This window comes from Mastigoproctus giganteus, chromosome 1 (assembly GCF_048544385.1).
Source record: "Mastigoproctus giganteus isolate SK-2022 chromosome 1, ASM4854438v1, whole genome shotgun sequence".
NCBI classification, from domain to species: domain Eukaryota; kingdom Metazoa; phylum Arthropoda; class Arachnida; order Uropygi; family Thelyphonidae; genus Mastigoproctus; species Mastigoproctus giganteus.
In genome coordinates, this window is record NC_143575.1 from 75,038,356 (window position 1) to 75,064,374 (window position 26,019).

The 26,019-nt window shown below is 34.9% G+C and overlaps 1 protein-coding gene across 1 annotated transcript in view; it reads right to left on the reverse strand.

The window, feature by feature from the left end:
• The window catches only part of LOC150090896 (sorting nexin-25-like), a 325,882-nt gene that overhangs the window by 101,101 nt on the left and 198,762 nt on the right, over positions 1-26,019 (reverse strand). The window contains exon 15 of the mRNA XM_090376672.1: positions 25,082-25,213. Within this exon, the coding sequence (XP_090232798.1) occupies positions 25,082-25,213 (132 nt within the window). The remainder of the gene's footprint in view (positions 1-25,081; positions 25,214-26,019) is intronic.

Sequence of the window (26,019 nt, forward strand, 5' to 3'; positions counted from 1 at the left end):
CACATCAAATTTGGCATCCATCAGTTTGACTATTTAGGAAGCTAGAAAAAAAATTTCATATTTTAAATCATTAAAGGCTAACACGAGTACATTATTTTTGAGAAGCACCTGTCAGGTCCACTGCTAATAGGAGTAAGGTTCCAAGAAGGAATGAAGCTGTATATCTTGAATTTTGGTTTTAGCGAATGGACAATAGCGACTTAAGTCTAGGAATTGTTTAAGGTACATTTTGTTAACTTTACAGAAATCATTTCCAGTGCAGATGACATTCACTTTTTTTATATTTAATTCAAAGCTTTGAGGATAGAAAGGCAGCTCTTTACTACTTAGTGTCTTTCCTTTTATGATGATAAATCTGGGGCTCAACCATTAGCAAGTAAACAGCACTATGCCAAGTGATGCTTTGCAAAAAATGATGACATTACTGGCCAGTTATAAGTTCTTAAGGGTACTAAAGGGTGTATGGTTACCCATGTGGCAACTAATGTCATTAAGCAAAAATGCACAGAGAATATAGCATGAAATATAAGCTCATGACAAAATAATGCCAAGGGCTGGTCAAACTTATTTTGTCAACTCAGTACTATGTCATCAGAGATAAGTATATGCGCTCCTATGCTTATCTTTGATGGCACAAATCTCTAGACAAGATCACATAACTTTATTAGGGATTACCCTGGCTTCTAATCTCTCTCTTGGCTTAAGCACATCACTAGTATTGCTTCCTCTGAATCTAAAAAACTGGGTTTTCTCTTTTGCTCTCGATGTTACTTTTCTTCTAAACAACTACTCACTCTGTACAAATCCCAAATCTGACCCATATTGTTCCCATATCTTGGGTGATGCTCCCAAAACCTTTCTCTCAGGCTTCTAGATGCCATTCAAAAGATGGCAGTCAGGTTAATTATAATGACCCATCTTTTAAAATGTCTCTTCACCCTCTATTTCATAGACATTCCTGTTTCTGCTACATGCTTTTCCTATAAATACTTCCATGGCCACTGTTCTTCTCAATTGGAACCTATAACTCCCCTTTTCTCTCTTCCAAACATGTGCCACAACCATTCAGCATCCATTCACAGGGCCATTCCTGGATCCATGGCCAACTGTGTGCAGCAGGTATTTGTTGCCCCTTTATATCATATTTTTAAAAGGAAAAAACTTTTAGTTTTTACTAGTAATATGAATACAATGGCACAAATTTAAATTTTTATTGAAACTGATACACAAAACTACATAATAATCCTATCCTATCCTATACATAATTCTTAGTGTCCTTCTGCCTGTCTGTTCCCCATTCGATTTTAAAAATTGTTTGACTTAGAGAAATATGGTAAACTTTGTTTCTACTCACTAGGAGGTTGTTGTTGTTTGTTGTTGTTGTTTGGTTTTTAGGAGCATTAGCAACTAAGGCCATATTGCTCCAGGATATGCGGTGGTCATTCCTTAACCTTTCCGCATCCTCCGTATTTGGTGGTGACGGGCTCGAACCCCGGTCTAATCAAGAAGCGTGTGCTACGCACTGCTGCTCCTTCCCACCTGGCTACGGAGGCGCCTTCACTAGGAGGTCCCAGGAAAACTATTTTCATTTTCAACCCCAGAGTAAAATTGTTTCCAAAATAATAAACATAAAATTTGATTTTTCAACTTGTAGCATCGTCCTTTTTTGCAGATTTAAATTTCTTTTGCAGAATTAAATTACTATTTATTAACTAACTACAAAGGGACATGCATTGTTTTAAAGAAAATTCCATAAATATTTCTATTTTTGTCATCAAATTTTTAGTTTCAGCTCCAATTCCTTCACATTATGCAAAAGAAGTTGAAAGTTAGTCGAAAAAACAAGATTTTGGGTTGGCATTGATTTTTTTTTTTTTTTTTTTTGATTTGGTAGTTGTTGGCGCATCGGCTTCTGTGGCCATATTGCACCTCCCAAGGTTTTTGCAGTACTTTGATCCAAGCCTGAGGCGGGAATCGAACCCGCGACCTTTGGGTTGCCGGGCAGGTACTTTACCCACTCGGCTAGCCCGGTCGGCAGGTTGGCATTGCCTTGTCGACCAATACCATATTGAAGTGTGCTTGAGATCTTCATTGCTTCCTATGAAAAAGACCATAATAGATGAAGATTATTAGCTTGAAGATTAGTAATAGAATAATTTTTTTGGAATTTTGAGATGTTTATTCAGATTAGAACAACTTTTATAGTTATAAATCTATTTAATAATTTCTTTAAGCAATGCCATTGGTATCGACTCTTTTACAAAACATGCAGTTATAATCAAACTTAAGGAAACATTTTCATTCATTTTGGATATACAATTGTTGTAATTTTTACATATTTCATTCCATATTTATGCCTGGGAATCATGAGATACTGTATTAAGAAATCATCAGATGAAGGTATTATTATGTAATACATTTTCGTGCTACTTAATGGGCATTTTCGTAATTCCTGCAAAAATTAATTTTGATTAAAACGATATTTGACAAAATCTTAATAATTTCCATGAGATGAACTTTGTATATGCTTTTGATTTTCTAGGCTTTATTTAACAGGTAAAATTATGGAATGCCAGTAAAACGATTATAGAGCTTCAGGGCTCTAATCTCACTGTACAGGTGACCCCCGCTTAATGCTGATAATTCGTTCCATAAAAACAGAGCAGTAAGTGAATCCGTGCTAAGCGAGCACCGCATTCCCATAAGGTAACATATGTATTTGTGAGTTGCAGTCGGTGCCATAGGATATTTCCTAATCAATAATAAACGGTAGTGAAAAGATGCACAAATGTCGGTCAAAATATTTAATATTCAAATATTTGTACATATAAAATATTCTGCATTACATATGCATATAATTAGGTGGTAACTACTTACGTATCAAAATTAAACTTACAATTCCAATTAAACTAAGGTGCATTTAGGGCTAGAGCCTCAAGCTGCGAACAAATTTAGACTATGTATATAAAGTGCTTAGCATCATAATACACAGCCATTTCTGTATAAACAGAAAATTTTTAAGGTGGCATCGTTTTAGGTTATATCTCATATTGTGAATACCTTCACAACGAGTTGCCATGATATTGCACTACTTCGAATAAGTAACGCTTCACCTAAGGAGAAGACTAGTGTTACTTATTCTCAGATAGGTACCACCACCCAGATAGCACTGTTTCAGGGCTATTTGGCCCTTCGTCAGTGAGTGGGTAGGTACCCAAGTGATGCAATGATGGCAAAAACAGTTATGAAGTATAACTCCACAATATGAGAGATGCCTGATGGTGTATGATGTATTTAGACTAAGGCGCATTTAGGGCTAGAGCCTCAAGCTGCGAACAAATTTAGACTATGTATATAAAGTGCTTAGCATCATAATACACAGCCATTTCTGTATAAACAGAAAATTTTTAAGGTGGCATCGTTTTAGGTTATATCTCATATTGTGAATACCTTCACAACGAGTTGCCATGATATTGCACTACTTCGAATAAGTAACGCTTCACCTAAGGAGAAGACTAGTGTTACTTATTCTCAGATAGGTACCACCACCCAGACAGCACTGTTTCAGGGCTATTTGGCCCTTCGTCAGTGAGTGGGTAGGTACCCAAGTGATGCAATGATGGCAAAAACAGTTATGAAGTATAACTCCACAATATGAGAGATGCCTGATGGTGTATGATGTATTTAGACTAAGGCGCATTTAGGGCTAGAGCCTCAAGCTGCGAACAAATTTAGACTATGTATATAAAGTGCTTAGCATCATAATACACAGCCATTTCTGTATAAACAGAAAATTTTTAAGGTGGCATCGTTTTAGGTTATATCTCATATTGTGAATACCTTCACAACGAGTTGCCATGATATTGCACTACTTCGAATAAGTAACGCTTCACCTAAGGAGAAGACTAGTGTTACTTATTCTCAGATAGGTACCACCACCCAGACAGCACTGTTTCAGGGCTATTTGGCCCTTCGTCAGTGAGTGGGTAGGTACCCAAGTGATGCAATGATGGCAAAAACAGTTATGAAGTATAACTCCACAATATGAGAGATGCCTGATGGTGTATGATGTATTTAGACTAAGGCGCATTTAGGGCTAGAGCCTCAAGCTGCGAACAAATTTAGACTATGTATATAAAGTGCTTAGCATCATAATACACAGCCATTTCTGTATAAACAGAAAATTTTTAAGGTGGCATCGTTTTAGGTTATATCTCATATTGTGAATACCTTCACAACGAGTTGCCATGATATTGCACTACTTCGAATAAGTAACGCTTCACCTAAGGAGAAGACTAGTGTTACTTATTCTCAGATAGGTACCACCACCCAGACAGCACTGTTTCAGGGCTATTTGGCCCTTCGTCAGTGAGTGGGTAGGTACCCAAGTGATGCAATGATGGCAAAAACAGTTATGAAGTATAACTCCACAATATGAGAGATGGGTACCTACCCACTCACTGACGAAGGGCCAAATAGCCCTGAAACAGTGCTGTCTGGGTGGTGGTACCTATCTGAGAATAAGTAACACTAGTCTTCTCCTTAGGTGAAGCGTTACTTATTCGAAGTAGTGCAATATCATGGCAACTCGTTGTGAAGGTATTCACAATATGAGATATAACCTAAAACGATGCCACCTTAAAAATTTTCTGTTTATACAGAAATGGCTGTGTATTATGATGCTAAGCACTTTATATACATAGTCTAAATTTGTTCGCAGCTTGAGGCTCTAGCCCTAAATGCGCCTTAGTCTAAATACATCATACACCATCAGGCATCTCTCATATTGTGGAGTTATACTTCATAACTGTTTTTGCCATCATTGCATCACTTGGGTACCTACCCACTCACTGACGAAGGGCCAAATAGCCCTGAAACAGTGCTGTCTGGGTGGTGGTACCTATCTGAGAATAAGTAACACTAGTCTTCTCCTTAGGTGAAGCGTTACTTATTCGAAGTAGTGCAATATCATGGCAACTCGTTGTGAAGGTATTCACAATATGAGATATAACCTAAAACGATGCCACCTTAAAAATTTTCTGTTTATACAGAAATGGCTGTGTATTATGATGCTAAGCACTTTATATACATAATTCCAATTAAAATCATGAATTTAATTGATCTAAATTGATTTAATTTAATTGATGAATTTAATCATGAAAAATGTGTCGATTTTGGGTTGAACTTTGGCCCTCTTCCAAATAAACAAAGGGGTATTAATTTTAAATCCCCCGCAGCGTTACCACCAACAATAAAGTCAACCGATTCTTCACCGCTTTGAAATCTGCCATGCTTTTTTCTTCTTTCAATATGAAACTTCTTTTAGGTGTTCGTTTTCACAAAAGTCCTGCTTCATCTATGTTAAAAACTTGTTGAGAAGTATAACACATAATATCCCTCTTCAATAATTTTAACAAGTTCTTTTTTTGAAAGTTTTGGCTCCTTAATCTGCACTTGTGGCTTCTCCCTGGATTTTAAATCTATTCAACCAGCCTTTACTAGTTTTAAATGGTTCCACATTTTTTTTTAGGTGAGTTTTTTTCAGATTATCATATTGGCTAATCTCTCTCTCTCTCTCTCTCTCTCTCTCTCTCTCTCTCTCTCTCTCTCTCTCTCTCTCTCTCTCTCCTGTTTTTTTTAATAATATTTAACTTAACTGAATTCTGCACTGGATATTATCTTCAATAAAATTAGTTAAAGTCTTTCCATTTCAATCCTAATAGCCGGCCTAGCCCTAGTTGCTTGCAGTGGAACAGCTATCTTTCCCAATGCTAAAATTAATTCTTTATTTCTTTTTTTTTATAATTGTTCTTACAGTTAAACTTGCAAGCCCTAAATTTTGGCACACATCTGCTTGTCTTTGACCAGAATCGATTCGCTTCAAAATGTCTAATTTAATTTTCAAATTCAGTCTTTTTCTTACATTTATAGTCTTTGTACTGCGCTCAGACGTTCCTTTTTCATTCTTATTGGCCATTATTAACTCTTCGAAAATGTAACTGCGTTGGTTGCATTAATTATGATACAATGTTCAAGTAAACTGTCTGTTTCGCACGATGACTAATACGGTACAGAGTGATGACTAGACTTCGGATATAACACAAATATTACAAGCAATATACTTGATAATTTTTTAAAATGTTGATCTCGAAACTACGTAACAAGTCACTGTACTGAAATTAAATTAGTGTGCGAGAAAATTTCACTGAGAGTGGGAAAATTTCTCAAGTTAGCGTGGGAAACATTTTAATGCTGTTTTGCTATTCATTTTCAAGCTATCGACTCCATCAAATGAAACAATTTTGTTAAATATGCCAAAAATGCAATCTGTAAAAGAGCGTTATAGTGATCTGTGACAGCGTTATAGTCAGTTACGGGTTACAATATAAGAACAGCATTATTGTGAACCGCGTTATAATGGGGGCCTGCTGTATACATTCTTCGATAAAATGACAAGAGTTCAATATATTTTCCTACTAATTACGTTTTATCATAACTAATTTTCTAATTGTAAGGCATAATATAACTCTCAGAGAATAAAAATTCATATAATGAATGTAGATTACTATTTGTGGTTCCTATGGGTATGTGCGCCTGCATTTTAATTTAAAAAATATGATTTTTAAAGTAGGAAACAATAAACAATTTTAATTTAGAATTTTTTTTATTTCAATTTCAATAATTTTATACGGGCACACATACAGTATTATTAAGAATTTAAATATAAAACTAAAAGACACAAAACAACAAAAAAATAATAAAACAACATTAAAACATAATTATGTATTTAGCTCACAACTTTTAACTTTACATACATTTTTGTGCTTTAATTGTAGAATACTTTTATTAATTCGTCCATATCAATGCTCTGTTAAATATAATTTTCTACAGCAATTATTGCAAGGTCACTTAGTCTTTCTTGGAGCATTGTAGATCTTAAATAATTTTTAATGATCTTTAATTTAGAAAAAGATCTTTCACCAGTTGAAACAGAAACTGGAAGAGTCAAAAAAAAAATACTCGGTGCTCTCACAACATTTGGAACTGCATTTATTATATTATTGTTACATATCATTTTAAGAAACTCTTTTGGATCATCACTAAAATTTAATGCTTTTAATGATTTAAGCTCTTCAAAAAGTTCTTCGTCGTTTATATCACTTTCACATATAGAAGGATCTGTCAATTTTATATGTAAATTACTGCAATGCATTTTAAGGTCTTTGTCATTTAAATCGGAAAAATTTTGTAAGAAGTTGAAACACCCATCTATATCTGCTAGCATTCAAATTTAGTTCATATTGAATTTATTGCTTTATCTAAAAGGGTAAAATAAAAGTCCACCTTATATTTTGATTTTTGGTCTGTGACTGGATCATCTGGTGACTTAGTCAAATTGAATTTTTGTGAGTCTCGTCCTCAAAGCTGCCGCTGCAGGAAATGTGGTTCCAAAATCCAAGTCATTCGATGACGGAAAAGACACTTTTCAAATATTTTATCAAATTGTTCAAGGCTTCTGTACATTACACAATGTTTATTTTTGGATTCTGCAATGTCTTACTAATGATGTTAACTTTATTTAGAATATCATACCATACAATAATCGATACAATGAATTTAAAAGAACGAATCTTTGTGGCAAAGGTTTGAGCAAGATTTTTAGTATTTATGTATCTACTTTGGTCCAACTTTAATTGTAACAATGTGTCATAAATTTCGCAATGTTGAAATCATAAATGCCGTAACTGCTTTTATTCTACTTTCCCAAAGCATATTGCTCACAGATTTTAATATGAATTTTGGAATATTTTCAATTAATTTTTCCCATCTGTATGAGGAGAAAGAAAAGAAGGTGTATAACTCTTGCACAATATCAAAAAATTGAACAATTTCAAAAGTGACTTTTGCTGCATCATTGATTACTAAATTTAAAGTATGAGAATTACATGGTGCAAACATCGCATGACTATTTGCATCTTTCATAAGTTTTTGAAGACCAATATATTTTCCACTCATATTGGAACCTTTGTCATATCCTTGACCCCTCATGTTAGCATTAGTAGAGGCATATAATGCAAGAAAGCAAGCTTATAATGCATCAGCAAAAAAAAAAAAAAAAACCTTCCCATTTCATCCATCCATTCACTCCAAATGTTTGTATAGTTCTGTCTTGAACTTATTTAAGTTATTGACCTTCACTAAAACAGATGGAAGTTTGTTCCAACTATCAACTACATGCTAGCTAAATACAAATTTCTGCACATCTGTTCTACAATTGTCTTTCCTCAATTTTAATTTTATTTTCCCTCAGGTGAGTAATCTGAGCAAGAAGAAGAATCCCACCAGCATTGAGCTTGCTCAACCCATTCATGGCCCTCATCATCATCATCAGCCATTTTCAATCCATTGCAGGATGAAGGCCTCTCCAGCACCTTTCCAGTTCCTTCTGTTTTGAGCACTGGCCATCCATTTACTACCCACAAACTCATGAATTCCATCTATCCATCTCCGCCTTTGTCTTCCAGATTTTCTTCTAGCTCCTCTTGGATACCATTCTGTTATTTTCTTAATCCATCTGTCATCATGTCTTCAAGCTATGTGTCCTGCCCAAGACCATTTTAGTTCTTTAGTTTTGATAAGAATGTCCTTTACTTGAGTTTGCTGCCTAATCCATGTTTCTTTTCTCATCTAACAGTCTAATTCCCAATATAATTCGTTCCATTCTTCGCTGTGTAGTTCTCAGCTTCGCTTCCATTCTTTTGGTGAGTACCCAAGTTTCACTTCCATAAGTCATGGTGGGGAGTATACATTGGTTCATCATTTTACGTTTCATACAAACTGGGATATTGCCCTTCAGTATGTGACTATATTTCCTGAATGATATCCATCCAAAATTTATTCTTCTCTTGACTTCCAGCCATTTATCATTATTACAGCTAATAACTTGTCCCAGATAAGTATATGACTCCACCTTTTCAATTACTGCTCTTTCAATCATTATTTCCCTTTCTGTGGTATACTTGTTCATCATTACTTTTGTTTTAGCCATATTCATCTTTAGTCCAAAATCCTTACTAACTGTGCATAACTGATTAAGATTTTCCTCTAATTCTTTAGGATTGTGGCTTATGACTACAATGTCATCTGCAAATCGTAAATGGTTTAGGTACTCTCCGGTCACATTGACTCCTTTCTGCGACCAGTCTAATGTTCTGAAAGCTTCCTCAAGGGCAGCAGTAAACAGCTTCGGAGATATTGTGTCTCCTTGTCGAACTCCTTTCTCGATTTTAAATTTCCTACTGTCTTTGTCTAGTCTAATAAAGGAGGTAGCACTCTCATATATTTTATTCAAAATCATAATATATGGGGTATTTATGCCCTGTCTTTCCCGTGCTCGAAACATTGCCTTATGCTGTATGGAGACAAATGCCTTTTCATAATCCACAAATGCCAGGCATAATGGTGTTTTATATTCATTTGCTTTCTCCATTAGCTGTGATGGAGCTAATGTGAATGAAGAATCGAGGCTTATCAATTCTTCATTTTCTTCAATGCATGTTCTACCTCATCAGGAAGAATATCGGGTATGTTGTATGTGTTGCTACCTTGCAATCCATCTTCCCCACTGCTGGTATCATTCCCTCGCTCCTTGTATAATTCTCTATAGTAGTCTTCTGCTATTTGAATTATGCCTTCTCTGCTGTTTATAAGTACGCCATCGCTATTCTTCAGTTTCAGTATCATTTGTCTTTCTGTATTACTGCTCATGGCTGCTGATTTAAATCTTTTGTTTTCCCTTAATGCTTGTTGTACTTTTCTTGTGTTAAATCTTCTTATGTCCTCTCTGAGTCTCTTTCTAATGGCTTTGCATAACTCAGTATACTCAACTTTCTCCCTGTCAGTGTTTTTCTTGCTCTTCATTTGTCGTCTTTGGTTCATCATGACAAGTGTTTCTTGACTAATTTTTTTTTCTTTGGATTTCTTTTTCCCTATAGGTTTCTTGGGCTTTATCACTTTCAGAAAGTTGTAATATTCCAATCTGCAGAAGCTCAAACTTGTTCTTAAGTTCCAGTACATACTGCTTTTTCTCCTCCTCTGTTATCTCAAAGACCTTTGTATTATTTACTCGAGTCAGTTTTTTTTCTTTCCTTTCCTACATCTATATCAAGTGTACATCTTACCATTCTGTGATCACTTCCAACATTTACCTTATTCAGGAGGGTAACATCATTCACAATATATCTTCTGTTAGTGAGGATGAAGTTGATTTCATTAGTAGTTAATCCATTTGGACTCTTCCATGTCCATTTTCTGCTCACCCTTTTCTTGAAAAAAAGTGTTCATTACTGACAGTCCTTGAGATTCTGCAAATTCCACAAGTCTTTCACCTCTTTCATTTCTTTCACCAATTCCAAAATTTCCTATAGTTCCCCTTTCTGCGCTGTTTTGTCTTTTTCCAACCTTAGCATTGAAGTCCCCCATAATAATAGTGTAGTGGGTTTTCTGCTCATCTACAAGTTTCAATTTCGGTGTACATTTCTTCAACATCTTCATCATCATGGCTCGATGTTGGTGCATAAATCATTATAATCTTTAGCTTGTACCTCTTAGAAATCTTGAGTATTAGTCTTGACACCTTCGGTGATGTACTTTTGAATTCCAAAATGTTTTTAAAATCTTTACGGACCAGAACCTTCACTCCTTTCACTGTTTCCATTGGTGTACAGCAGATTTCCACTTGATTAATTCCTTTTCCAGCTCTAATATCCTGTCTTCAACGATGAGTGATCTTACGTTATAACAGGCCAAGTTCAGTTTCCGTGCATGGCAGCCTGGTCGTACCCAGAGAATCTTAGCACTCTCTGCTTCCACTCTGATCCTCTCGCTGCCGTAAGAGGGAGAGTGAAAGCTGCTGGGGACTGAGGGCCATTTGTTTTGTCATGCTGTCATATGCTGGAGGGTTTTTTCTTTTCCTCTTCACGCTGACCAGGCGTCTTGAAGAGAACCACTCTACACGTTCGTTGCCACTCAAGTGACATAACAGAGCTTACCATCGAGGTGTGAATGAGAAGGTCAAGGCCTTATACACCTCAATTAGATCACCTCACAGGTGTCTAGTCTCCAGACGCTGCAATTTTCAGAACTTTGAAATTTGCAATTAAGCCTTTCTTGGTAACAGCAACCCTTTGTCCCACTCACCAATCTTGTTGCCCTTCTCTGTACTCATTCCACCAGCTCTAGATCCTTTCTAAAATGAGGCCTCCAGAGCTGTATGCAGTACTCAAGGTGTGGCCTGACCAAAGTGGACAATCACCTCCTTATACCTGCTAGTAAAATTCCTGTATATCATTGAAAAAGCACCATGAGCTACTCTTGCAGCCTGTCTGCACTGCTCAGAAAACTTGATCTCTTACTGCAGCATTACCCCCAGATGCTTTTCATTCTCCAGTAACCTGAGTGTAGCACCGTCCCCAGTTGGTACGTTACTCTGGGGTTACTGCTACCCATATGCAGTATATTACATTTGTCAATGTTAAACTTCAGTTGCCACCTCTCAGCCCATATGCCCAACTTTTGCAAATGCTATTTTCTTGCAGTCGTGTAATATCATTACTGTCATTAACAACCCATTAACAGAGGGAGTAATACTCTTGATCTGATTATCAGTAGTGATTCTTCAAGCATTAAGAATCTGCAGATAAAGGAACCACTATGTGGCAGTGATCATAGAGCATGCTGAAGTGGGATTTACTCAAATAGGTAACTACCATCAAAAAAGGGAAGGGTTTTTGCTTTCGTTAAGGTGACTACGGTGGTCTGAGACAGTATTTAAATTCTATATGGTGGGACCAACTAATGACGTTACCAACAGCAAATTCAAAATGGGAAGCATTCAAAGAATAATCTTGGAAGCTACTAGGCTTTTCATACCAACTAAGAAATATTGTTCAAGGTTTAGGCCTAAATGGATGTCAGATGAACTAATTAGACATGTGACAGAGAAGAAAAATGCATGGGATACATATAAATTAACAGGTGACATAGAAGCCTATGATAGATATAAGCTGGTCTGTAACCAAGTCACAAAGGGGGTTAGGCAGGCAAATTCAGGTTACAAGAAATCTTTGGCAAAGGATGCAAAGAAAAACAGCAGAGTTATTATTATTATTATTATTATAATTAGCCATATGGTGCAAGGAAGCCTGAGGCTTTTGCTGCACCAGCCAAAAAAAAAAAAATTCTGAGTTACCCTGAGAGAGAGAGAGAGAACAAGAGTCAGAAGTAGAAGGGAATCACCAAGAAGGAGAAGAATGAGTTCTTTACTTATGTAAACTCAATAAAGAAGGGGATGAATCAGATTGGTCCACTTGATATCAATGGTTGAACTGTTGATGATCCTGCTCAGATAGCTAACAAACTAAATGAATAAGCAGACTCTAGATTTATCGGGATCGGATTAATGGAGACACTTCAAGACTCCATATAAAAGAAAAGAAAAAAAAAAACCAACCAGAAATCATAAAATTCAAGTAATAACTAGAATAGGTATGTTGGCAAGTCGTAAATAAGTGACAAGAAGTTGTATTATAAGTCGTCATTGGGAGGAGATTATTGTAGCTATTTTCTTACAACCCCCACTGTCTTCACACAAGTTGCTAAAAAAAAAAAAAAAAAAAGAAAGAAAGAAAGAAAGAAAGAAAGAGAGAGAGAGAGAGAGAGACCAAATGTTTAGTTTGTTTTGGTGCATTGATTGATGTGTTCTATTGCGCCGCAAAAGGACAAATTTTGTTTTGTTATTTATGTCAGGAATGTCGGAATTTTTTTTTTATAGAAACTATATACAGTAAACCCCCGCTATTCGCGGGTATTACGTTCCTGAGAAATGCCGCAAATTCGAATACTGAGATATGGTTCCCATAGTAATAAAGGGGTTTCGTTCCAAAGTATGAACTATATATAAGAAAAACTAGTCGAAAATTTTGTCTATGTATGTATTATATGTACCTTCATAATATGACTATGTACATAGTGAAATGCTAGCTAAATATTAAATGTAATATTTATTAGACATTTCAAACAAATCTTTCAAACCAGCGCCTTTGCTAGCTAAAAAACTTATCCCGCCAGTGCTATCACCAGTTTCGCTAAAGTGTTGATAAAGGAGTTTTGCCTTTTCACGAATAATGAGCGAACTTAACGGAATTTTATTCTGAGTTTGGTCTTCTATCCACAGATTTAAAGCTTTTTCCATTTTTTCTAATTTAACATCACAAGTTACAGAGCAAATTTTTGAAGCAATCAGTGCGTTTTCACTACGGTGAATTTTTTCCTCCGATTTCTTGATTGATCGTACCGTTGACTCATTGATTTTATAATATTTTGCCACTGAGAAGACACTTTCACCATTAGAAATTTTGTCTAATAACTCAATTTTATTCGCTAATGTCATCACCTTCTTTGATAATTTCACATTCACATTTCCCTTGTTATTCGTAGCCATATTTTTGTACAGATTAGAAAGAACTTGTCCAAATAAAGCACTTTCTTTCATTAACACACTCAAAAAAGTCTGTTTTACACCGCAAAACGGAAGATTTATCACTTTTGTAAGCATATCAATTTATAAATTGATAAATTTATTCAATTTATAAGCATATAAATTAAAAACAAACGACAAAACCTTCCATGGCAAGCGCATAACACATACTGAACAAGGATTAGCAAGAAACATCCATGCTCGCGATTTTGTCTCCCCTCTCCCCCCTACCCACTGAGCGCTGTTTTGACTGGGAAAGATAATTTTAGCCACGCCCATGTTTTTTTATGGCGGAAAATGTTCACGGCGCTTTAAAATTCACATTTTTTTTTTAGGTTTCATTTTATGTTAAATCAGCGACCGCGAATACAGATACTGCGAATAGCGGGGGTTTACTGTATTTTTTTTTGTTTAGAAATCGCAAAAATGGGCAAATACAAGAAAATTTAACAAAAACTTGAAATTATTCAAAAGTTTGAAAACGGGTCACCCGTTAAATCTCTAAAGAATCATTTTAATGTTGGTGACCAAACTATATGAATCATTTTAAAAAATAAACGAAACCTATTAGTTTTAAATTCAACATTATTAAAAAACAAAGGGAAGCATCGTATTGGACATGCAAGTGCATGGTAAGTTTTTTTTGTATTTTTATCTATCGCCATACTTTTTACACAGGTTGCTGAACATTTTTTGATACAGCAAGTCACCGACTTATGGAGTTCGGACTTACGTTACGTTATTTATATTTTTTTATATAACTGAAGATTTCAGTGAAGGGAACACACATTTCACTATAATAACTTAAAACCTCACAGAATTCCGGCTATTGGTATTATCGCAAATGCAATAAGATTGAATTTACTATCCGTTTATAATGCACTGCACTAACAGAAAAGCCCAATAACACAGAAAGTGCAAATTATTTTTATTTTTTATGGCAGTGACCTCCAGAAATTGTGTTTTAGTAAAATGTAAGCTTGAGTGGAGTGATAATATTGAGTTTTCGGAGTTTTCGCCTTAACCCTGTGAAATTCTTTTCAGAAAATTTAAAGTTTTGACTATTATCATTGGACACTGCTCTTTGTGGACTAATGTTATTAGTGGAGTTCCCCAGGGTTCAGTGTTGGATCCATTGTTGTTTTCTGTATTCATTAATGTTATTGATGATGATATATCAGGCTTAACATCCAAGTTTGCAGATGACACGAAGGTCGGCAGTGTTGTTAATGACACTAATGATAGTATGCTGCTGGAACAGGATCTAAAAAAGTTGAGTAGATGGGCTGAGAGGTGGCAACTGAAGTTTAACATTGACAAATGTAAAGTACTGCATATGGGAAGCAGTAACCCCAGAGTAACGTATCAACTGTGTGGTACTACACTGACAGTGGTAGAGTGAAAAGGACCTGGGGGTAATTGTGCAGGCAGATATGAAGTTTTCTGTGCAGTGCAGACAGTCTGCAAGTGTAGCTCATGGTGTCTTGTCAATGATATACAGGAATTTTTCTAGCAGGGATTAGGAGGTGATTATCCCCTTGTATAAGGCAATGGTCAGGCCACACCTTGAGTACTGTATACAGGTCTTGAGGCCTCATTTTAAGAAGGATGTAGAGCTGTTGGAACGAGAAGGGCAACAAGATTAGTGAATGGAACAAAGGATTGCTCTTATGAAGAAAGGCTTAAGTTTTGCAAATTACAATGTCTGGAGACTAGGCACCCGAAAGGTGATCTGACTGAGGTGTTAAAGCCTTGAATAGTTTGAGCATGCTCAATGCTGATGGGATTTTTTCTTTTGCTCAGAATAATCGCCCGAGAGGGCATAAATTCAAATTGAGGAAAGACAGTTGTAGGATAGATGTGCAGAAGTTTGCCATTAGCCAGCAGGTGGTTGATTGCTGGAACAAACTTCCATCTGTCATTGTAGAAGTTGATAGCTTAAACAAATTCAAGGCAAAACTAGACACACATTTGAAGCGAGTGGATGGGTGAAATGTAAAGGGGGTGTGTTTTTTTTTTTTTTTTTTTTTTTGGCTGATGCTATATAAGCTTGCTTTCTTGCATCATGTAGTAGTAGTAGTAGTGGCATGTAATGCAAGAAAGCAAATGTATGAGCTTATGCAGCATCAGCCAAAAAAAAAAAAAAAAACACCATTCCCTCCAAATGCCTGTCCAGTTCCTCCTTAAATTTATTCAACCTATCAACTTCCACAACGACAGATGGAAGTTTGTTCCAGCAATTAACCATCCGCTGGCTAAAGGCAAATTTCCGCACATCTATTCTACATCTGTCCTTTCGTAATTCGAATTTATGCCACCTTAGGTTCGTAATCTGAATAAGTGGAAGGATCCCATCAGAATTCAGCGTGCTCAACCCATTCAAGGCCTAATACACCTCATTCAGATCACCGCGCAGGTACCTAGTCTCCAGCCACTGCAATTTGCAGAACTTAAGACTCTCTTGATAAGAGGATCCCTTCATTCCCCTCACCAATCTTGTTGCTCTTCTCTGTACACGCTCAAGTAAATCTACATCCTTCCTAAAATGAGGCCTCCAGACCTGTACGCAGTATTCAAGGCGTGGCCTGACCATTGCCTTATACAGAGGGATAATCACCTCCTTTTCCCTGCTAGCAAAATTCCTATATATCATTGACAAAACCCCTGGCAGGCTGTCTACATTGCTCAGAAAACTTCATATCTGCCTGCACAATTACTCCCAGGTCTTTTTCATTTTCTACCATCTTAAGTGTAGTACCACACAGTTGGTACGTTTCTCTGGGGTTACTTCTACCCATATGCAATACTTTGCATTTGTCAAGGTTAAACTTCAGTTGCCACTTCTTAGCCCATCTGCCCAAATTATCTAGATCCTGTTACAGTAGCACACTGCCATTACTGTCATTAACAACCCTGCCAACCTTTGTATCATCTGCAAACTTCGACATTAAGCCTGATATACCTTCATCAATATCATTGATAAATATACAAAACAACAGTGGACCTAACACCGAACCCTGTGGGACTCCACTAATAACATTAGTCCACAAAGAGCAGCACCCATTGATTAACACCCTCTGTCTTCTCGCACTTAACCATCCTTTTATCCATTGTAGCAACTTACCCTTAATACCATTCTGCTCAAATTTGTACAATAGTCTTCCATGCGCAATAGTTTCAAAAGCTTTCCTGAAATCCAAATATATGATATCAAAATTATTTTTTGCATCCAGTTCCTTTGTAACCACATCATAATATCCTATCAAATTTGTCAGACAAGACTTTCCCTTAACAAACCCATGCTGTGTCTGAATTATTGCTGCAGTCCTATCTAGATGATCCTGCAATGCATCTTTAACCAGCGACTCCATTATTTTACCCGGAACAGAAGTTAAACTAACTGGTCTCTAATTACTCGTGTCACCCTTCGATCCCCCCTTGTGAACTGGGGATACATTTGCACATCTCCAGTCCGTGGGAACCTCCCCTGAGTCCAAGGATGCTCTCATAATTATGGCTAAGGGTTTGCTTAGTTGCTTTGCCACCTCCTTTAATATAACTGGATAGATCCCATCCACCCCAGGTGCTTTTCTTACGTTTAACTTCAACAATTTCTCTTCCACTTTGCTCTCAGTTATTACAAAATCATTAAGTATCCTGCTACAATTTGATAACCTTCTGCCATTTTCAAACCTTAATAATTCCTCACGTGTGAATGTAGATGCAAAATACTCATTCAGTTTGTTTGCTATCTGAGCAGGATCATCAACAGTCGAACCATCGATATCAAGTGGACCAATCAGATTCATCCCCTTCCTTTTAGAGTTTATATAAGTAAAGAAATCCTTGCTGTTTTTCTTAGCATCTTTTGCCAAGGATTTCTCGTAATCTGCCTTCGCCTGCCGAACCTCCTTTGTGACCTGATTACCCTGCCCTTGCTAATACTAATGCTAACCCTGCAAACTAGATATACCCTCATCAATATCATTCATAAATAAAGAAAACAACAATGTGCCCAACACCAAATTCTGGGGAACACCACTAATAACATTAGTCCAGAAAGAGCAGTGTCTATTGATTACCACTCTCTGTCTTCTCTTACTCAATCATCCTTTTATCCATTGTAGCAACTTGCCCTTAATGCCATACTGCTCCAATTTGAACAGTAGTCTTTCACTTGCAACAGTATCAAAAGCTTTCCTAAAATCAAAGTATATGATATCAAAATTATTTTTTGCATCCATTTCCTTTGTGACCACATCATATCATAGTATCCAATCAAATTTGTGAGACAAGACTTGCCGTTAACAAAACCCATTCTTGTCTGACCTATAACTGCAGTCTTGTCTAGATGATCCTGCATTGCTTCTTTAACCAGTGATTCCATTATTTTTCCTGGAACAGAAGTTAAACTAACAGGTCTGTAATTACTCGTGTCAACCTTTGATCCCCCTTTGTGAATTGGGGACACATTTGCACATCTGAAAAGTCCATGGGGACCTCCCCCGAGTCCAAGGAAGCTTTCATAATTATGGCTGAGGGTTTGCTTACTTCCTTCGCTGTTTCCTTTGCCTGGATAGATTCCATCCACCCCAGATGCCTTTCTTAAGTTCAATTTAAACAATTTCTCCTCCACTTTCCTCTCAGTTATTAAAAAATCATTTAGTTCCCTGCCAGAGTTTGATCAGCTTATGGCCTCCACTTCCCTACAGACTTCCTCACGCATGAAAGTAGATGCAAAATACTCATTCAGTTTGTCATCTACCTCAGTAAGTTCACCAACAATCAAACTGTTGATGACAAGTGGCCCAATCTGATTCACCCCCTTCATTCTAGAGTTTACATAAGTAAAGAAGTCTTTACTGTTTTTCTTTTCATCCTTTAGTTTTAAGTTATATTTTGGGAATAAATCATTTAATACTAATGTACATAACCCCTTACCTGTTGTGTCATTAATCTGATGAAATCCCAAAAAATGTTCCCTTATTTCTACATCATTGCTAGTATATACAACAAAATGTATGATAAATGTTAATTATTCGACATGGCTGCTATCAGGGGTGCAATCTAGAATAACTGAGAAATACTTGCTATTTTCAACTTCTAATATTTCTTTCCTTATTATATCAGCAATTAAAGAAATACAGTAAGCACTATTTATAGTGATCACTCGTTATTAGAATCAGCCACTTTATACAATAAAATATCAAAGAACCGATTCAAATTAATAAAATGCACTACATTTCATCTTTTATTAGAATCACATCTTCGGTTATAAGAATCAATTTTGAAAATGTCTCTGTGATATTTTTTTACAGCACATTTCTGGAGGTCAGATTTTTTGAGGTCACAACCATAAAACAATAAAAATAATTTGCAGGTTTCAGCATATTGGACTTTTTGTTAGTACGATCTGTTATAAACAGGTAGTAAACTCAATCTTATTGCATTTACAATAATACTGATAGTTGGAATTCTTTGTTTTACATTATTATGATGAAATGTGCTTCCCCTTCACTTGAAATCATATAAGAAACATAAATAATTTTTCAGAATCTGCTCTTCATTCCTATATCTAAACTTTGTAAACTTTTTACTCCATATCCCAATTGCACATATCATGTTAGTTCCAATTTGTGCTTTGTTATTGATTGACTGATGCTTATCTTTTTTACTGTGTTTAAAATTTTACTACCCCCAAAAAAATGTCAGTGAACAGAAAGGGAGTGAATTTGAAAGTAAGAGATAAGTTACGAATTATAGAAACATAAGACACTAAGTCATGATACTGAACACGTTGAAAAGCCTGAAGGGTGAACGGGAGTTTAATCATTGTGTGAACATAGATGGTGATCTACAAGTTACTACAGCTTTAACAGATGAAGAAATAATCCAGTCTGTTTCCGATAATTTCACCGAGGAGGAGGAAAATGAAGATGAACCTGAACGAATTTCAGTTACAAAACGGCAAACCCAGGAAGATATAGCCGTCCTGAGGAGAGCAATGGAAGAAACTGGTGCAAGTGAATATAGACTGTTATACAATACAGTAAACCCCCGCTATTCGGGGTTTTGCGGTCGCTGATTTAACATAAAATGAAACATAAAAAAATGTGAATTTTAAAGCGCCGTGAACATTTTCCGCCATAAAAAAAATCTTTCCCATTCAAAACAGCGCTCAGTGGGTGGAAGGAGAGGGGGGTGACAAAATCGCAAGCGTGGATGTTTCTCACTAATCCTTGTTTGGCATGTGTTATGTGCTTGGCATGGAAGGTTTCGTCGTTTGTTTTTAATTTATATGCTTTTAAAATTGAATAAATTTATCAATTTATAAATTGATGTGCTTACAAAATTGATAGATCTACCATTTTGCAGTGTAAAACAGACTTTTTCGAGTGTGTTAACGGAAGAAAGTGACTTTATTTGGACAAGTTCTTTCTAATCTGTACAAAAATATGGCTACGAATAACAAGGGAAATGTGAATGTGAAATTATCAAAGAAGGTGATGATATTAGTGAATAAAATTGAGTTATTAGACAAAATTTCTAATGGTGAAAGTGTCTTCTCAGTGGCAAAACATTATAAAATCAATGAGTTAACGGTACGATCAATCAAGAAATCGGAAGAAAAAATCCGCTATAGTGTCCGTGAAAACACACTAATTGCTTCAAAAATTTGCTCTGTAACTTGTGATGTTAAATTAGAAAAAATGGAACAGCTTTAAATCTGTGGATAGAAGTCCGAACTCAAAATAAAATTCCGTTAAGTTCACTCATTATTCGTGAAAAGGCAAAACTTCTTTATCAACACTTTAGCGAAACTGGTGATAGCACTGGCGGGATAAGTTTTTTAGCTAGCAAAGGCACTAGTTTGAAAGATTTGTTTGAAATTTCTAATAAATATTACATTTAATATTAAACTGTTTTTTATTTTCATTTCGATGCCATATGCTTGCATTTCACTATGTATGTAGTCATATTATGAAGGCACACATAATACATACATAGACAAAATTTTACACTAGTTTTTCTTATATATTTCATACTTTGGAACGGAACCTCTCTATTACTATGGGAGCCATAACTCAGTATTCGTGTTTTCGGTATTCGCGGCATTTTTCAGGAATGTAACCCCCGCGAATAGCGGGGGTTTACTGTACTGAAAAATCTATAAATAGACTTTGTAGTGATAATTTAAAGCAATCTAAAATAAGTGACTATTTTAAATTATAATCACATTACAAAGTGTTATGCATAATTAATATGTATATTAATTAAGCTATGAAAATAAGTATAAATTTATTTTTCTAACCTGTGGATAATATTCTTCCAATTTTCACATGTCATTTAATTGGTAATTAACTTTTGGTAATAAAGTGTAAATTTTGTGCTTTATGTCTATTTTTATAGTGTGTGGATAATATTCATTGATTTTCACTTATTAAAATTGCCATTTATTAGAATCAAAATTCAATTTGCAAACATGATCACTATAACCGGTGCTTACTGTAATTTCATTCTGAGATTTACTTCCAGATAACGTGGCATATAGCTCATATTTTTTTTTATTAGAAAGGTGATCCATTATGTATAGATCAAATTTAGCTAACATTTCAATGGCTTTAAAAAAATTACCATTGTTGGGAACATATAATTCACTCAAGGAACTGCAAAATGCAATTGAAATTCGTTTCAAAATGCAAAAATTCGTTTCAAAATTTCAGTCCACCAATTTTTCTATAGTTCATATAAGTGACATTGTTCTTTATCTACAGTTGTATATTTTGTTCCATTCGAAGGAAATGAAACATTATTCACTTGGTTGTTTAAGTCCAATTTCTACCAACATGTCTATCCAATTTCTTGATAAAATTTGGGGCCAACGACCAGGATCCTTGATGGCTTCTATGGGAAGGTTTTCATCCACTGCTTCTGATCTTTCACTTCCAGTAAAAGCATAATTTTTTTTTCCCACTATAGGTTATCCTATTCAGGGGAGTTCCTGGGGAACGTGGTGCCTGGGTGCAAATTGTAATTTGACACCCCCCCCTTTAAAATTTTCTTTATACTTGTATGTAAGTTACAAGTTTTCAAGTGCCCCTTGAACGTTATTGCCCAGGTGCAGTGCACCCTTGGGACAGCCCGATCCTGGTCCTATTACCTCATCATCATCAGATATTTGCTCTGATTCATCACCTTTCTCTGCATCTGCAATAATTACTTTTGCAAATACTTTAACATACTTCCTTCGTGTTTTTTTGTTTCTTCTTGTTTTTCTGTTCTTTTTTTTTATTAGTATTAGCAATGGCACATGGTGCAAGGAAGCCTATGGCTTATGCTGCACCAGCCAAAAAAAAAATAATAAATAAAAAATAAAATAAATAATAATAATAATAAAATAAAATAAAAAATAAGTAAAATAATAATAATAATATAATAAAATAAAAAATAAATAAAATAATAAGAATAATAATAATAATAATAATAAAATAAGAATAAGAATAATAAGAAGAAAATTTAAAAAATAATAATTAATAAAAGAAAAGGAAATAGACAACCTATGCATTTCCCTCCTCCCAGCCGACCTTTGAATTTCCCCAAACTGTCAGTCTCTACCACCCATGTAGGTAACTTATTCCAGTAATTTATAATTTGCTGGCTAAAATAAAACTTCCTGCAATCCAGTCTAAACATCTCTCCTCATAACTTGAAATTATCGGTTCTAGAATCATAACTGTGAAAATTTCATCCTCATTCATTTTGCTTATGCCTCTCAGAGCCTTAAACACCTCAATCAAGTCTCCTCTAAGGTGCCTAGTTTCCAAGCTCTGCAACCCACATTATATTCTCCTCCACTTTGTTTTTTACTCAGAAACATCTTACTTGGGTAATTAATATTACTAATAATTTTTAATGATTTTAAAAATTAATGTTTAGTGTATTTTGCTCTAAGATATTTGAGTAATTTTAACTGACTTTTATTTAATGAGTTAAAAACACTAATCATTATTATTTGCACTAATCATAAAATTTTACTATGATTAGATTAAATTAATGAAAAGGTTAGCAACAGAAACACTTTTCTAAATGATAATATTCTGTCTTCTCATATGGCGTGTCTATGCATCTCTTACTTTAGTCCCAATGGAATCCTCCTCTTGTGCAAACACACGAGTATGTTGTCTGCAACTTGGCATCACAATCATTTAATACAAATTCCGCACAAAGTATACACGTAACAATTGACACAACATGAAAAACAAAGTAGTTAGGACTCCTACTGATATAAAATGTATTCAGAGAGGCTAGTGCTGGGTTTAAATTTTTACAGCATTTGCCGCCCTTTCGATTTGCCACCTGCATGTTGATCATGCTTTCCCCACATTCGAAGTTGGACATTTACTGTCCAACTTCAAACTCACAAAACCAACTTTTTTTCTTCATTTTTTCCTTCAACTTCTGTTTTCTGGAACAACCTTCCTCTACATGTATTTTCTGGAACAACCTTCCTCTACATGTATTTTCTAAAAATTACAATCTGCAGAAATTTAAGTCTAATGTCAACAAGTATCTTCTGTCTTCTCAACCTTTATCCCACATGTGGTAAGTGGTACTAAGTAGTGTTGGTTCAAATACCTTTTGTGTTTGGGGTTTTCATAAAAATAAACAACCAAGTTGGTCCACAGAAACATCTGTTTATTGCAAAAAAGAATAAAAAAATTGCATGTGCAATAACAAAACGCTACTATATTCAATTTTTTATTCTCTTCCTCTTGTTACTAGGAAGAAGCTACAGGAAAAACTATATAATGAGAGCATTTCAGTTATATTTTGACTTTTAGGGACTGTAAAGCTTATGAAAGAAAATTTACTCACCATGGCCCACTCTTAGTTGTTAGAATGAAATTTGTTTAGTAAAGGTGGGCTTCAACAGAGAAAGCACAAGGGTGTTTGTTAATGCTGCAGAGTAGGCATTTGAGGTTTAGAAAAACTGCTAATTTGAGAGACCAGGGCCTTTTGATCCATGCCACCTTCACCCTACTTGAGAATTCAAGGTATGCAACCTCAAATTACCATATGCACAGAAACAGGAAATGAAAATGGCACTCAAATTGCCAGCAAATACAAGCCACAAGGAAAACCTTTGAGTGTTTTTTTTATAAAACTTTTTGCACCCTTCCATCAGCTGGGCAGATACAAAAAATTTTTATTCTCTGTGGTGTAGTTTTAGATTGTATCATTGCAACAGTGAAACAACTGCTGGTTATTTCTGGCACACATTTTTATCTTGTTATATTGGATGCTGCATGCAGTTTCTCTAGGAATAAAGTACACCAGAGCAAAACTGCTACAATGCACATTTTACCTGTTGACAATAATGAAACAATGATATTGCATATACTGTGAAAATTAAGTGCTATGCATTCATAGTTTTAATATTTTAAAATTATTTGCAGTTTAAATTAGTGTTTCTGAGGTTGCCAAGCAGTACCATGGAATAAATTATAGGTGAATCTTGATTATGCTGAATGTAAATTACTCAATACAGTGTAACTTAGAATATCATCCTTTGACTATCTAGATTTTTCTGCAACATTTTTTAATAATACTGCATACTGCACAATAAATTGTAAAGAAAGTGGTAAGCATAATGAAATTATTGTATCTATTTATGAAAAAGGTCAGAAAAAACCAAAATCATCAGAACCATAATCCTTTTTATAGATGTTATGCAGGTACATGTGAGACTTTAATTATGTGGCTGAATTATTTCTTGTTGACCATTATATGCTGTACTGTAAATTAGGTCCCCCTGTAAACAATGCCTAATTTGGAAGCATATGATGACTATAATAAGTAGAAATTTTGAATCATCAGTTATCTAATAAAATAAAAAATGCTGCAAAGGAGGTTCAAGGAAATTGTTAATGGGGAGGGAGAACAGTTGATTCACTAGAAAGATATAGTAACTTATTCCTCACTAAATTATCTGATTATTTCATAAATTATAGAAAGGATACATAAAATGTAAGGGAAATTTATGCACCTTTAATAGTTCATCTTTTAGTTTTGTTTCTAAAAAAAAAATTAAATTAATTTTAGTTTTACACATAATGCATCACCATATGATGCTGATATTACAGTTGTCCAATCACATTTGTGTTATATCAAGGCAGCACAGTATATCAAATAATTTGAAGTTATATTTAACTACAAAGAAAGCTAGATAAGAAAATTCTGCAAAAGGCATATCATAACTATAGTTCACTCAACTCATTCTCTTTAGAGAACTAAAATTAAATTTAACACATCTGAAAAGGAAAGTGCTTATTTTTTTTACCCAGTGAAAGTCTATCTGTGCATAATGTCATTCAATGAAATTATTAACTGAAATCATTTTAAAATGATGCAACTTAAGTGATATGAACCAAAGTAAAAATTAATTTAATAAATAAATTAAAAAATAAATTTATTGACAAGTCAAGGAAATAAAAATTATTATGGTATTTTTTCAAGAAATATGAAAAAATATTCAATACTTACATCAAATTCCTGGATGGTTGCTTGCCACTGCCCAAGATATTTAATCCATGATTCAGTTTTCTCAATATGATCTTTAAGGAGATGCTGTTCGGTTTTCATTTCATCAATTTCTTTCTCTAATACTTGCATCATCTAAAACAAATATTAAAGGAAAAAAAAAAAAAAAAAAGATTAAGAATACAAACAAGGTGATTTCAGCATTTAGCATTATTTCCTTAAGAGACCTATAGATTTGTTTTGGTTTGGTTTGTATGTTAATAGTATAGCCAATGCCATAATGAAATTGTCATGTCTGTAGTTATTTGTATGCAATGCACTGTAGACATCAGAAATGAATACTAATAGCATGGAATGATCACCTGTACGATTAGGTTAATTCATTGTGTTAGAAAAATGGATATATCTGTATTTCCTCTGTAGATACTAGCAGAACTTCAGATGCTTTATTTGGGTAAACTACTTCATATACATGAAAAAATAATTGGGAAAAAAAAAAAAAAAAAAAAAAGCTTTCCAATTATTTGGAAATTATTTTTGCAAAATCACTAATATTTTCCTTGTTTCTGTGAGCCAGCTCCTTCAGCAGCAAGGGGACTGTGTTCTCGGTGATGTTTTCTCAATCCAACCATTTTACGAAATCACTTGACCTTTTACTGTCAGTTATCTTGGATGTACATAATGCTATACACAAACAAAAGTGCAAGACACATATGGATATGGGCATTCATTTATTTTGTAATAAGATAAAACTAGTGCTTCTAGTAAATTTACAATTCACTTAATTTGAGAAAGGGTGCCACTAATTTTTTGAAACTGAGAATTAATGCAAATGAAATTAACTGATTTGCTTGCTGTTTAATGAATACTCTAGTCCATTAGAATTCTAGAACTGTAGTCTATTAGAATTCAAACTATGTTGTTATGGACTAGTGTTCCGG